The sequence below is a fragment of the Trichechus manatus genome, unplaced genomic scaffold (genome assembly GCF_000243295.1).
Source record: "Trichechus manatus latirostris isolate Lorelei unplaced genomic scaffold, TriManLat1.0 scaffold00081, whole genome shotgun sequence".
NCBI classification, from domain to species: domain Eukaryota; kingdom Metazoa; phylum Chordata; class Mammalia; order Sirenia; family Trichechidae; genus Trichechus; species Trichechus manatus.
The window spans coordinates 6,540,736-6,555,884 of NW_004444017.1; the positions used below are offsets into that span (position 1 = coordinate 6,540,736).

Genomic DNA, 15,149 nt, shown 5'->3' on the forward strand with positions numbered 1-15,149 from the left:
CGTTGCTGATTCCAAATCATATCGACCCTATAGGACAGAGTAGAACTGCCCCATAGGGTTTCCAGGGAGCTGCTGGTAGAAGCAAACTGTCAACCTTTTGGTTAGCAGCCTGAGCTCTTAACAGCTGTGCCACTAGGGCTCCGCTTAAGTGATAGGACCAGATAATTTAATGAGTGTCCGTGTGTTTACTAAGTTCTTTGGCAGTTTAGTGAGTTCGTTGGCCAGGCAATATGGCTGCCTCAGGCCTGTTTTCTGGAAGAATTTCCTTTGTCCAGGATCTTTTAGGGCCTATATGGAGAGAACAGTGAGGATGAGTTCCCAGTAGGAGGTTGAAGGGTGAAATATAGCTCTTTAAATGTCTATTCCTGTTACTGCTGGCACCAGTAGAAGGTAAACTCAGTGAAGGCAGGGACCTTGTTTTTGTTCCCAGCTGTATCCCTGTGACCTAGAACAATAAGCACATAGTAGGCACTCCACAAATTTTTGTAGAATGACCAGGACTCAGTCCTATGGCATTGTTGCCAAGTTTGGTTTTTTTATGGTGCTATGACTCCTTTAAAATCTTAGCTGGCTGACTATCAATTTCCTCTTTGGGGACTCTCTTTACTAATACGTTTTCTAGTGCCAGAAATCTCGTCAAGTCATACTCTGAATACCTAAATCTGTTAAAGGGAACTGCCAGGGCTTGCATTTACAGTGGCTTGGCAAAATCTCTGAAAGCTGGGGCGACGAAGCTGGGAGCTCTGAAATGTACCCACCCACCCACGCAGACACATCCACAACACTTATGGTAGAGACATTATCACACTTGTTCATTGGAGGTGCTATGGAGTGGCCCTGTGACTGGATCTCCCTAATTTCTCTGGCTTCTCTTAAATATCTTATTCCAATAGTCAGGGAACCACAATTTATAAAATAGCAAGTTAGCTCTAGAAATAGCATGAAATATGGCTGCTAGGGCAGATGTAGGTTCTCAATTCTTTTGACTCATTGGCTTCAGACAGAAACAAATTTTTGAACAAAAAATTTTGGGCAAATTTACCAACATGTCCTTTATTTATTTATTTTTAGTGAAGCAAAAAGTTTTATTTGGCATATATTCAAAAAGGCAAAAGTGGGAAATGGACAACCATGCTGCCAGAGCCATGTCTGCCCGCGTTCAAGGAAATATCACAGAAAAGACAAAAGTGGGGAAACAGATAAGCATGCTGCCACAGCCATGTCCACCTGAGTCCACAGACCATTACAGAACAGACAAAAGCGGGAAAACAGACAAGCATGCTGCTAGAGCCGTGTCTGTCCAAGTCCAAAGAATATCACAGAATAGGCAAGAATGGGAAAACGGACAAGCATGCTGCCACAGCCATGTCTGCCCGAGTCCCCCAACATGTCCTGTTTTTTTGTATCAATTTTTAAGGCAGTTACCTGAGATCAGAGTGTGACTTTCTCTCATAACAACTTATTAGTTGATTAATAATAATTATTAATTGATTAAATCAGAGAACAGCCAACACTCTTTAATTTCCTGACATTTTGCCACCATTTTGCTCTTGCTCAAAAGATGACAAATGATACTGCACAGGAACTGCCAATGTCCCAACCCAGGATGGGGGAATTGTCATGGCCCATACCCTACTTTGTCTCAGCTGATTCCATACTTTGAGATCTGTAATTTGCAAATTCCCACTTCCATTACTAATTTCTTCCATTACTGATTTAAGGGCTAATTAAGACTTTTGGTTGGAAGGAACAGAACCAAATCTAGTAAGAGAAGCAATAATGTCAAATTACCAGCAGGACTGTGTAGTGTCTCAGAATCCAAGGACAGGAATGAACTGCAACCACGGATTTAAACAACATTAGGAACGTCTCCATCTTTTGTTTCTCTTCCAGATGTGCTTGCTTCACTTCTCTTTCTGTCTACAGATCAACTTCTGCTTCTCCAACAGATCTGTACAGGTTATAGGTCCAGACTCCATGTTACAAGTCCATTCTTCCAGTTTCTCACACCAGAAACCTTGGTGTCCCCTTGATTGTTTTTTCTCTCTCAAGTCTGGTCCACCAGGAAATTCTGTTGGCCCTACCTTGAACATATGTCCATAATTTAACCACTTCTCACCACCCCAACTGCCACCACCCAGGTACAAGCAGCCATCACCTCTTGCCCAGATTATTGCAATAATTGGTATTTCTGCTTCTATCTTGACTTCCTGTGGTCTGTTCTCAATACAGCAGTCAAAATGGTCCTATCACTGCTCAAAACTCTCCATTTGCTTCTCTTTTTACAGAGTAAAAGCTAAAGGCCTTGCGTGACCTTACCTGATCATGCCTCCACCCCATCATCTTTATGACTTTGTGTTTCAGTACTCACCCTTGTTCACTCCTCGCTGGCCACCTTGCTGTTCTTCAGCTCACGAGTCTCACTCTGCTCTCAGGGCCTTTGCGCTTGCTTTATCTCAAATGTTCTTCCCCCAGATGTCTGCATGGCTCACTCCCTCATTTCATTTGATCCTTACAAGTCACTTCAATGCGTCCTTCCTTGGTCAAGTCCCAACCATCGCACCCCACTGACATTTCCTGTCCTTCTTCCCTTCTGAATATTTTTCTTCACAGCATTTATCACTATTGATACCCTGAGGATATGCTTATCTCCTTTATTGCCTGTCTCCTCTACAATGTAGTCCCTGAGAACTGCGATTTTAGTCTTTTGTTTCACTTCTATATCCCCAGACTTAGAACACTGCCTGGCACTCAGTAATTTTTTTTTTTTTCTTGAATGGATTAGTAAAACCACCTGGAGAAAGACTGAGCTCTCTTTCTGTGTCTTTTTTCCCTCTCCAAAATAAAATACCTGCAGACAATAAAGAATTGTTGGCAGCCTCCAGGAACAGTGAGGCACAGAGGAAGAGGGGAGCCCTAAAGCAGCTTGAAGGGGGCTGGGAGAAAAGAGGCTTCTCATAGCTCAGACCAGCCTCCACTTTGTAACATCAGGAGAACTGTTGCTGACCCTGCCTCTCTGGGTTAAACCTGGACCCTCCTCAGAAGCAAAAATAATTATTATTGTAGCTTCCATTTTCTGAGCACTGTTCCGGTGCTTTCCAGATATTACAATTATAAATAAATTCAGAGACTTAGTGCAGCTTAGTCTCTCTGTAGAGTCATATGAAGTTCAGAAAACACAATTTAAGAGCCAAAAAGTAACGGAAGAACAACTCAAGTATTCTATTGTAGGTCTTGAACATTGGGAGGGGAATTCCTAGTCCATAGCAACTCTCCTTAAAATCCCTATTTTGAGAGTGATGAAAACGTTTTGGAAACAGTGGTGATGGTTGCACAACATTGTGAATGTAATCAGTGCCACTGAATTGTACAATTAAAAGTGGTTAAGATGGAAATTTTTATGTTATATATTTTACCACACACACAAAAAATGTTTAATCCCTCTTTCGTATCCCATCAGCTTCCCTTGCTGCAGCTGCTCCCAGCTTCCTTCCCCCTCCAAAATGCCCCCAAAATTCCTCTCCTGGAGCCTTAGTTTGTGTCCCTTATCCTTCCCTCCCATTCCCCTTTCTTCTGATTCTCAAACCCTGAAGTCCCAAAAGTCTAGGCAGAGAAGCAACAAGCAAGCTATCAGCGTTAACGCATTAGTAATGTTTTGACTCATCGACATACGTGGTTTCTCATCGTTTGAGGTGGGTGTTGTTCTGACCACTCCATAGAAAAGTAAAATGCAGCTCAGGGAGGTTGTGACTTGCCAGAATCTCAAAGCCAGTAGGTGGCCCAGGCCAGTCTCCTCTCAAAAACCCGCATGCTCTGTCCACTCCACCACAGTAGGCTGGAGTCAAGGAGATGACACGGCTTCTTCCCCCCTCAGCCGGCCCTGACAGCCACCACCTCTGAGCAGCGAACAGCCTGGACTCCATCAGCCCTCCGTGGCCCCGGCACAATGTCCAACCAGGATCTGAAGTAAGCTCGGCCGGTCGGTTGGGACAGCCTGTCCTCTCTGGGCCGGGTTTGGGGTTGCTGTGGCAACAGCACATCACTCAGCTTTTCTTCCAGATTCCTGAAGTACTGAGTCCTGCGGTGGGGCAAGCGAGGCCCATTTTCTCCACATGGAAAAATATGCATATTTGTAATTGCTGGGAACGCATCTTCTCAGATTGCAAATTTTAAGTCTTTGTGTGTGTGTCCTGAAATTTCTTACTTGCTTATTAAGTTTCATGTGTGGGAAAACCTACTACATACTCTAATCACTTCCAGGTAATCTATCTCCAAATACGTTGCTCCCAGTCTGCCTCTGTCCTGAAAGATAAGAAAATTTTACTAGGTTCCCTGGAGTCTGAGGAAGATTTATGTCTATTTTCAGTCTTCTGAAAATCCTATACTTAACCAAGATGAGGGAGCCCACATTATGTAAAGTGTTGTTTTTCTTTTTTTTTTTTAATTTTGGCTAGCATTAGATAATCTCTTTATCTCATGCTGACTAGAAGCCCCGATTGTCAGAAATACCTGCTCTTCTATTATTAACAATAATAGCTATCGTTTATGGAGTGCATTAACATATTTAATCCCATTGAGGCCACTTTTACAGAGGGGAAAGGATGCATTAGAGAAGTGCGGTAACTTGTTCAAGGAGACAGCCAGGGGCGGATTAACCAGTAAGCACAGTATGCACGCGTTTACAGTAAGAAAGGTACGCACGGGATTAATCGTGTTTATTTACTAATCCGTAGTGCACAACTTCACCTGGGTTTCACCACTTATTTGATGTGGTGTTAGTGTGGTGAAACCCAGGTGAAGCTGTGCACTACGGATTAGTAAGTAAACACGATTAAGCCCATACATACTTGGCTTGTTGGGTAATCTGTCCCTGTCTCAGACAGCTAGTAAGTGGCACAGCCAGGGTTCAAACTCAGTTCTGGCTGACATTAAGCCCAAAATAAGAATTGTGGTTTGTTTGAAAACCCTTCCACAAACGGCTTCAAGGGTGGGGAAAAGCCAGAGAGTTTTGGTGAAGGGGCTGTTCCAGGCCTGAGCTGAGGACTTCCTGTGCCCAGTGGGGCCCCAGGGGGCAGAGTTGGCACTATGGGCCTCCTTCCCAGAAGTCCCTGCAGCATCTTGGCTTCTTGAGCACTTCCCTGTTGGGTTGGGGCAAGATGCTTCAGGTTTGGTGAGTGCAGTTCTCCTGGAGCAAGTGAGCCAGGCACTCCAGCTCCCTGCCCCCAGCCCATCACTGAACTGGAGCCTGGAGGTGGGAGGTGGGCCAGGGACTGCTGAGGGTAAGGCAGGAAGCTGGGGAGAGGGGTCTCTGGTCACCTGTGGGGCTGAGGCCCTGGGGGCCTCCATCCTTACTCTTTCCCTGCTCTGTTCCTGCTCCCCGCTATTTGTCCTCTCTCTGTCACCCTTCCCCCCACCCCACCACCCACCCAGTGTCCCCCAGCTATGTGCAGCTCTGTACCCTTGTCTCTGTGTTTCCCTCACTCACTTGGTGCCTCCCTCCTCCCTCGGCCTCAGTGTCACAGCAAAGCTCATCAATGGAGGTGTGGCAGGACTCGTGGGGGTGACTTGCGTGTTCCCCATCGACTTGGCCAAGACCCGACTGCAAAACCAGCACGGCAATGATATCTACAAAGGAATGTAGGTATTGGTGAGGGCATTGGGTGGCCAGGGGGAGCTGGACTCCCAGAGGAGGATATGGGGCCTCACTCTTTCCACAGTTTCTTTAGGGAGTGTGTGAATGAGGGTGTGTGGGCGTTGGGGAGGCCTTCAACTGGGGTGTGCCCAGCAGGATTAGGGATGGGGAGGGGGCAGGCAGAGCAGCCTCCCGTACATCACTAACTTTTTTTTCCATAGGGTAGATTGTCTGATAAAGACGGCCCGGGCAGAGGGCTTCCTGGGCATGTACCGAGGTAGGCTTATCAGGCATCCCCGGTAGGCCTTCGGGTAGGATGCCGGGGTGTCAGCCCTTGTGAGGTTATAAAACATTGGGAATCGGTGTTCTCTCTGCCCAGGGGACTCCTGGGATGGGGCTGGGGCTGCTAGGTGATCCTAGAGTACAGGTGCTTTTCACTTGCTTTTGGTGGAGATAGAGGTAGTTCTGGTTCCTGGTGAGGCTTCAGGGGGCACCAGGGAGCACACTATGGTCACCCCTCACAGAGGCCGGAGGCTGGGTTCCAATCCTGACACCAACACTACCTCACTATGTGATGACAAAAGCAAGTGAGCCCCAATCGGTCTTCCTCTTTCTTCTTTCCTCCTGCCTCCCTTCTCCCTCCTCTGCCTCTTTCCTGGACTGTAGGCGTTCAGCTACTAATAGCAGGAGAAGAGGGAGGGGCTGAAAGGGACAGAGAATGGAAAGGGCTTTGAGTTCCTTAGGGAGGAGTTATGAGGTGGTTCTTCCCTAACATGGTCCAGTGTCCCCATTCCAGGGCAGCACAGCCATGATTATGCTTGGAAAATGGCTGACAGGCTGATTGCCCCGAAGAATAAAATGAAAGCCTCCAGGAACCACAAAGCTGCCAGTGGGGCTGGGCTAGTGCAGCACAGAGAAATTGAGACACGGTCCCTGTCCTCCAGGGGCTTATTATTGGCCTTAATATTGGGACTGCTCCTTTATCATCGAAGGTGGACAGCACCAGCAAGGACAAAATAAAATGACTTCTTGGCAACTGGACTAATAAGCCCATAAAGAAAACAAATGCAAAAAAAGGAAAATGTCGTGAAGTGAGGGCCGAAGCAGGGATAAAAAGAAAATTTATGCTTCAATAAAATAGGCCAGAGGTACCCTCCTTGACCCCCTGAGACTCCCCTTGCCCCCAGAGATTTACCTGACTAGCACTGAGAGCAGGCCGTCTATGAGAGTGGCAGACTTGGAGCTGTTACTTCTGCTATGAATGAAGTAATGCCCATTTTCGTTTTTCACTTCCAGGGGCTGCAGTGAACCTGACCTTGGTCACTCCAGAAAAGGCCATCAAACTGGCAGCCAATGACTTCTTCCGGCAGCTGCTCATGGAGGATGGGTACGGGCCAGGTGGGGGCTGGGATGGAGACCCTTCACGGTGTGTCTGCGGTTTCTGGGGGGAGGGGGCAAGGGGAGGACTGCATCTATGCCTCAACTTACCTGCGTGCATGTATATAAATATGTGCACACATACACATGGCTGAGGGTTAGTGTGTGTTTTAGCAGGTGCAAAGGGAGGGGAGAGAATGAGCTAGTATAATTTCAAGGTTCTTTCTTTCTCTCCGTCTCTGTATAGGGAGATAATCCCCGTTGCCATTGAGTCAATTCCGACTCATAGCAACCCTATAGGACAGAAGAGAACTGCCCACAGGGTTTCCAACGCTATAATCTTTGCAGAAGCAGACTGCAACATCTTTCTCCCATGGAGCAGCTGGTGGGTTCAAACTGCTGACCTTTTGGTTAGCAGCTGAGAGCTGCTACCAGGGCTCCTACTATACAGAGTTATATATATATATATATAGAGAGAGAGAGAGAGAGAAGTAGACATAGATATAAGTATATAGATATATAGAGAACATATGGAACGCACAGAATATACCTATTCTATTATGTATGTATTATTATAAATAACAGAATATATATATGTTGTTGTTGGCTGCCATCGTTGTTGTTGGCTGCTGTCAACTCAGCCTGACTCATGGTGGCCCATGCACAATGGATGAAACACTGCCTGATCCTGCGCCATCCCTATGAAGAGTTGCAGATCAGATTGTTGTAATCCATAGTGTTTTCGCTGGCTGATCTTTGGAAGTAGGTTGCCAGGCTATATACACACACTCACATTCATTCATGCACACATATATTCATCAGCTAGCTGATGAGTTTTAATCAGCCCCCAAATACTTTCTATTCTCTCTGTGGTCTTGCTTAAGGGACAAGGAAGAATCAAATACCCATGATAGAGGGTCTCATTGTTATGGTTTTAGCTTCTATGCAGGTGCTGCCTCCTTAGCAGCCTGTTTTAAATCTAGTCTCAGGTCTTTAAGGAGACCAAGTCTGAAGTCAGGTGATCGTTACCGCGCTGGGTGAGTGGCAGCTGATGGGGACAGGGCTAAATACCATCCACAGGAAGTCCTAACCATCAGGGGAGAGGAGATGAGCCAAGGTGGGCACAGGGCTGGTGTGTGACTGGAAGAGCCTGACTCCTGGTTCCACAGGGGGCAGCAGAATCTGAAGATGGAGATGCTAGCTGGATGTGGAGCTGGAATGTGCCAGGTGGTGGTGACCTGTCCCATGGAAATGCTCAAGATTCAGCTGCAGGATGCTGGACGATTGGGTGAGCCCTAGCTGACTTCACACAGGATCAATAAAGGGCTATGATCAGAATAGACTCCCCACATCCCCACCCTCATTTGTTAAACTGTGTGATCCAGTCCGCTTTCTAGGCCACTGAACTCTTTATGATTACCACTCTAGATTTCAACACTTCCAGCTTTAGAACAAATAGCAGAAATGAGAATCTTGATTTGGGGGGATGGAGAACCTAATACCGCTATCATAATGCCTTGACATTCAGATTTGTTTTCCTAAAAGATTTTAAGAAATGCCCAAGGCCTGCTCACTAACACCTCAATCAATAGGAATTTTATGCCATGGAAGCTGGCCTTTAGTGGGAAGGCATAAAAAAGGGAGAAGACAGTCATTTCTATTCTTTTGGTGTTCCCTGGAAGAGAAGCTTGGCCCTTTCCTAAATGCTGGATTTAGGAAATAGTGGAGCAGGTACCAAAGCATCTAGGTAGGAGCAAGGACTGGCCATCTAAGAAGACAACCCTAGTGGGAGACACAGATGCACCTCTCATCTGGGGCAAAACTACACTGTCCGAGTTAGATAAGCTAATGGGCAATGTGCTCAATGGCACCTGGCACAGAGTGGACTGTCCTCAGTAAATGTAGGTGCCCTTCCCCTCCTCAACAAGCTAGAATTCAACTAGATTTTTAAGGTGGATTAAACCAGCCCGAAGCAAATAAAACTGCAGAAAGAATAAAGTTCAGGGACTGGAAGGCCCCCACTGTGTTTTGATTTGCAGGGTAAAAGCCCTGTAATGTTCAGTTTCTCAATCTGGATGAGAAACTTTAGTATTCCTAAAACATTAAAAAAGCAGTGAAAGGATATGAGTTAATTCTGTGCATTTAAAGCTGACAGGGAAAATAATGTTCACAGTGATTAACTCCTGACAGCAGATTGTTTGAGGCCTGCACCTACATTACCACCAGAGGGAAATGTGTACAGTAACTGTCTTCCTAGTCTGAAATGTTGGCCTAAAAAAAAAACCAAACCTATCGCCGTCAAGTTGGTCCCCGCTCATAGTGACCCCATGTGTGTCAGAGTAGAACTGTACTTCATAGGGTTTTCAATGGCCGATTTTTCACAAGTAGATCTCCAGGCCTTTCTTCACAGGTGACTCTGGGTGGACTCGAACCACCAGCTTTTCAGTTAGCAGCGAGCAAGTTAGCCATTTGCAAAGCTAATTGTTTGAGCCCTGCACCTAGATTACTACCATAGAAAAATATGTATGGTAACTATCTGCCTTGTATGAAACGTTGCCCTGCTGGATACTAAACAAAATTGGGAACTTAAAGGCTTCCTTTTAGCAAGGGCTTATAATATAGGCAAAACTTTTCCAATGCTGAGATTTAAGAAAATATATGTTTACACAATTCCAATATCTTAAATCCTGTGGTCATTAGTGGGACTCACCCGCATTTGAAATTGCTTGAGTTGGAATCCACTCAACAGCAACGGGTTTGGGTTTGGTTTTGTATTTACTCTCCACCAGCTACTCCTTGAAAACCCTATGAGGCAGTTCTGCTCTGTCCTATAGGGTTGCTATGAGTTGGAATCGACTCAACGGCAACAGGTGTGCTCAGGAAAAAAATAATTCCATTTGATTTACTCAATGTTGAACTCATCAAATGATGGGCTCTGAATTAATCAACTAAAATGGACTGATATCTAAAGGCTCAAATTCCATATAAGAAGTATATAACAAGGGGAAAGAAGGACAAGTTCACCTAATCCTGGAGTACCAGAGGGAGGAGGCACCCCTGGAAAGACTGAAGGAGAGAGTTTTTGGAGAAACAAAAGGAATTTGCTGCTTCACACATTAGGCAGGAGATGTATGGGACTCCTATGTCCTAAATGGTTTAGATATGGAAGACAGATCAAAAACACAGTATTAATAGGATAAGGAAGTTGGGAATACTGCTACAGCTTCCTGTAAAGAAAGTGGGGCAGGAAATGGCTATGTTCTTGTGAAGCCATCTTTTTTATTTTTTGCTGTTGAATTCTTTTTTTAATTGTGCTTTAGACGAAGGTGTACAGAACAAACTAGCTTCTCATTAAACAGTACACATATTGTTTTATGACATTAATTAACAACCCCACAACAGGTCAACACTCTCCCTTCTCTACCTTGGGTTCCCTATTACCAGCTTTTCTATCCCCTCCTGCCTTCTTGTCCTTCTCCCTGGGCTAGTGTGCCCCTTTAGTCTCGTTTTATTTTATGGGCCTGTCTCATCTTTGGTTGAAGGGTGATCCTCAGGAGTGACTTCATTACTGAGCTAAAAGGGTGTACAGGGGCCGTACTCTCGGGTTTCTCCAGTCTCTGTCAGACCAGTAAATCTGGTCTTTTTTTTTGTGTTAGAATTTTGTTCTACATTTTTCTCCAGCTCTGTCCGGGACCCTGTATTGTGATCCCCGTCACAGCCGTCGATGGTGGTAGCCGGGCACCATCTAGTTGTGCTAGACTAGTCTGGTGGAGGCCGTGGTACTTGGGGTCCACTAGTCCTTTGGACTAATCTTTTCCTTGTGTCTTTGTTTTTCTTCATTCTCCCTTGCTCCCAACAGGGTGAGACCAGTGGAGTATCTTAGATGGCCACTCACAGGATTTTAAGACCCCAAATGCTACTCACCAGAGTAGAATGTAGAACATTTTCTTTATAAACTATGTTATGCTTGTGAAGCGTCTTGTGCAGCTACTACTGCAATGTAATCAAATCCTGGGCTGGCTGGTCAGTCTGTCCAACTCAGTGGCATTTGTCCTGTTCTTACTCAGGGGTAACACATTAGATAATATAGACCTTAGAAAGATTTCCTTTTTGCCAAAAATTAAGTCTAAAATTAGGACATCCTCAGAATTCTAGTTGGGGTGTCAGCCTTGGCTCTGAGCTGCTGTCCCAGGAGTAGGACTTGGGAGCCATACTCTGCGGAAATGTTTTACAGCACCTTTTGGGGCTGGATTATGATGGGGAGTCTGTCCTTTCCTTTTCAGCTGTCCACCATCAGGATCCAGCCTCAGCACTTTCCTCCTCCACTTCCTACACTACTGGTCCGGCTCCCACCCACAAGCGCCCATCTGCTACCCTCATTGCCTGGGAGCTGCTTCGCACCCAAGGCCTGGCTGGCCTCTACAAGGGCCTGGGTGCCACTCTCCTCAGGTGAGGCTCTTCCTGAACTTGGGACACAAGCATTCCTGGCTTGCTGGGGCCTGAGTGAACAGGGAGAGGGAACAGAAGGCCAGAGAAACTCCTGCCTTAATCTGCCTCTGTATTCTTCACATTCCACACCTAGGATAGCAAATGATTTCCATGCTTCACATATATGTCTTTTTATATCTTTTTTTTTTTTTTTTAAATTGTGATTTCGGTGAAAGCTTACAGAGCAAATTAGCTTCTCGTTAAACAGTTAATACACAAATTGTGACACTGGTTGCCAACCCCATGACGTGTCAACACTCTCCCCATCTCCCCAGGTTCCGTTTCCATTTGTCCAGTTTTCCTGCCCCTTCCTGCCTTCTCATCTTTGCTTTTGGGCTGGTGAGCCCATTCGTCTCATATACATGACTGAACTATGAAGCACGTCCCTCACGTGTGTTATTGTTGGTCCTATAGACCTCTCTAATCTTTGGCTGAAGGGTGAAACTCAGGAGTGACTTCAGTACTGAGTTAAAAGGGTGTCTGGAGACCATACTTCGTATTTTGTCCAGAATTTGGCAGGGTTGTACAGAATAGGTACCTGGAGGACAAACTTTAGGCCCCTTCTCCAGTAACAAGGCCCGTATGAGTATTGGGTATTGTGTGGCCCATGACTGCGGATCTTTTATAAATAAATGAGTAAACATAGTCTCTCATCTTACCTTGCTACTTGGCTTATAATTGAGCCACCAAGCTCTTGGCCAAAATCCTTAAAGTTGGTCAGAAGAGTCCCAGGCCAGGGACTAGTTTTCTCATGTCACCTAGGCAACAGATTCATGAACTTTACCTTCCCACCCATCCCTACCCTTCAACATTTATAGCTTACCAGCCACTTGCTCAGTTTAACCCTTACCTTAGCCTGCCTGCCCCTTTAGTAGAATGGGTTACCAGTCTTTAAATCTGCACCTGTTTCCTCATTAAGAGGCTGCAGAGTAATGAACTGGGAGGGTGGGGTAGGCAAATGGGTTTCTTTTATGCTGTCTACGCCTCTACATTATCCTGGGGTGCCAGAGTAGGAATAGGTAGCTGTGGCTTGTCTCTGACCCATCAGACTACAACTCATGGAAAAGGCCACTGGCTGACCCTAGGGGGAAGCCCCGGAGCTGCATGTAGCTCAGTGTTTCTTCTTCCTCTCCTGCAGAGACATTCCCTTCTCCATCATCTACTTCCCACTGTTCGCCAACCTTAACAACCTTGGGCTCAACGAGCTTACTGGGAAGGCTTCCTTTGCTCACTCCTTTACGTCAGGCTGTGTTGCAGGTTCTGTAGCTGCTATTGCAGTAACACCTCTGGATGGTAAGTGCATGGGAGAGAGAGGGGCTAATTATTTGGGGTTCAAGGGCTGACATGCTTGATAAATTAAGCATTTGTGTAGTAGTCTATGGGGTAAACAGTATTTTTGCATGTTCAGGATAAAGATGAAATAGCACCAACCCTAAAAACCCTCCTGGGGTCTCAACCTGTGACCAATGGCAAAAACATACCAAAGGTTCTCTAGAGAATGAGGGCCCAAGGAGACCTTCACTCTGCTTCTTATCAATGACAAGTTCCTTCACCTCCTAGCTGCTGATTCCATTAGCTTTCTGTCCCCCAGCAGAGTTACGAGCATCCGCTATAAATGATCACTGACATTTTAAAATTTGAGACCAAAAGCAGGAAATAAACAAAGTGTGAGAGGACAACGTTTGCTGTGTATTTGGGGCAGCATCCTATTTCTCTGAAACGCAGCAAGGGCCTAGGGGCAGACCTTTCTACAGCACGAATAACCTCAAAGATCATGTTGTCTCTAATTCGCTCATTTCATGAGGCCCAAAGTGGAGAAGATCTTCTATTAAAGATCACGCTGTCGCAGACTGGCTTCATGATTCAGTTTTACGTATGTTGGTTCTACAAGGAAACCCAACCACTTCATGTTGAGAAGACACCAAAAGCAAGATGGCCACTACTTATTTTCACCTTTCTTTGATTTAGTTTTGAAAACTCGAATCCAAACCCTCAAGAAAGGCCTGGGTGAGGAAGTCTACAGCGGGATCATAGACTGTGCCAGGTGAGAGCTCAGTATGCCTTTACTGACAGTATCTGGGATGGTCACCTCTGCACTGGTGTCTACCTACACCAGATTTAGAGACCAGTTTTATTACTTTACTACACTGAGCTCTGGATTTCCTTGAAACGTCACTTTCTCTCACCTCTCAACAAAAAACAGGATGTGCTGGAAGCTTTTTTCTTTTCCCTTTTATCCCTACACCATCTTTCTCCCAAAGATTCTAGCCAGATCCAGCCTGTTTTCCAGAGCCTCAATTCAATTGCTAAGTAATCAAACTGCACACACATCATGGGCAAGGCATGGCTCCCACACATCTGGGAAATCTTGCTGTTGCTGTGGGAAGTGACACTTATCTCAAAGTACAAATGTTTGAAGAGGATACCACCCAGTACTGCTTGCCATGTGCTTCTGCCCTTCAGCTCACTAGGCTCTTCTTTCTCCCTAGGAAAGTCTGGATTCAGGAGGGACCATCTGCGTTCATGAAAGGAGCAGGCTGCCGGGCCCTTGTTATAGCACCTCTCTTTGGGATTGCCCAAGGTGTCTATTTCATCGGTATTGGAGAGCGTATCTTAAAGTTTTTTGAGTAGCTGCTGCTGGAGCTGGAGTCTTTTTACTTGGTGTCATCTCTCTACCTACCCCATTTTACCTAGACTAGATGGGGTAAGAGCAAGCTGGCCCACCCATGTTGTATTTCGTCCTCTAACTGGTAGTGCTACCTCAATCTGGGAAAAAACAACCCTATTCTAATAAGCTGGATATCACCCTAATCTCCCTACATGATACCTGTATTTGTTTCCTTTGGAGTATAACTACCATGGATCTTTAGAAGCCCTTAACTACCTACTTTCCAACAATAACATGGTACCTAGTATGGTTGTATTAATGGCAGGGCTTTAACAAACAGTAAAGGTATAAGGGTTGTTTCTACATTTTATTTCTGTTTCACACTCAAACTCAGTATACGCAAGTCAGTTTTAAGATTTAGTTTTGCCCGGAGACTTCATCAACCTGAGACCAGAAGAACTAGATGGTGCCCGGCTACAACCAATGACCACCCTGACAGGGAACACAACAGAGAGTCCCGGATGGAGCAGGAGAAAGGTGGGGTGCAGAACTCAAATTCTAGTAAGAAGACCAGACTTAATGGTCTGAGACTGGAGGAACCCCGGAAAGCATGGCTCCTGGATTCTCTGTCAGCCCAGAACTAAAACAATTTCCAAGGCCAGCTCTTTAGACAGGGACTGGACTGGACTGTGGGACATAAAGTGATACTCGTGAGGAGTGTGCTTCTTAGCTCAAGTAGACACGAGAGACTAAATGGGCAGCTTCTCTCCGGAGGTGAGATGGGGAGGCAGAGAGGGTTAGGAGCTGGCTGAATGGACATGGGGAATCAGGGTGGAAAGGAGGAGTGCGCTGTCACAGTATGGGGAGAGCAATCAGAGTCACCTAACAATGTACGTAGAAATTTTTGTATGGGAAGAAATAAAAAAGAGATTTAGTTTTGCTAATCCTGAATTAATTTATGGTTAGTCCTAGCACTGATTTTGGGGAAAGGGAGGATCAGAAATTCAAGCAGACCACGAAAGCCCTCAAAGTCAGGATTTAGTT

The 15,149-nt window shown here is 45.7% G+C and overlaps 1 protein-coding gene across 1 annotated transcript; it reads left to right on the forward strand.

The window, feature by feature from the left end:
• The first annotated feature begins 3,946 nt into the window (after positions 1-3,946).
• Positions 3,947-14,627, forward strand: SLC25A18 (solute carrier family 25 member 18). Its single transcript, XM_004381216.2, has 9 exons — positions 3,947-3,966; positions 5,515-5,637; positions 5,854-5,909; positions 6,929-7,019; positions 8,179-8,297; positions 11,293-11,458; positions 12,636-12,790; positions 13,466-13,541; positions 13,987-14,627. The coding sequence occupies exons 1-9, from the start codon at positions 3,947-3,949 to the stop codon at positions 14,126-14,128; spliced, it is 948 nt and encodes a 315-aa protein (XP_004381273.1). The 3' UTR covers positions 14,129-14,627.
• The last annotated feature ends 522 nt before the right edge of the window (positions 14,628-15,149 follow it).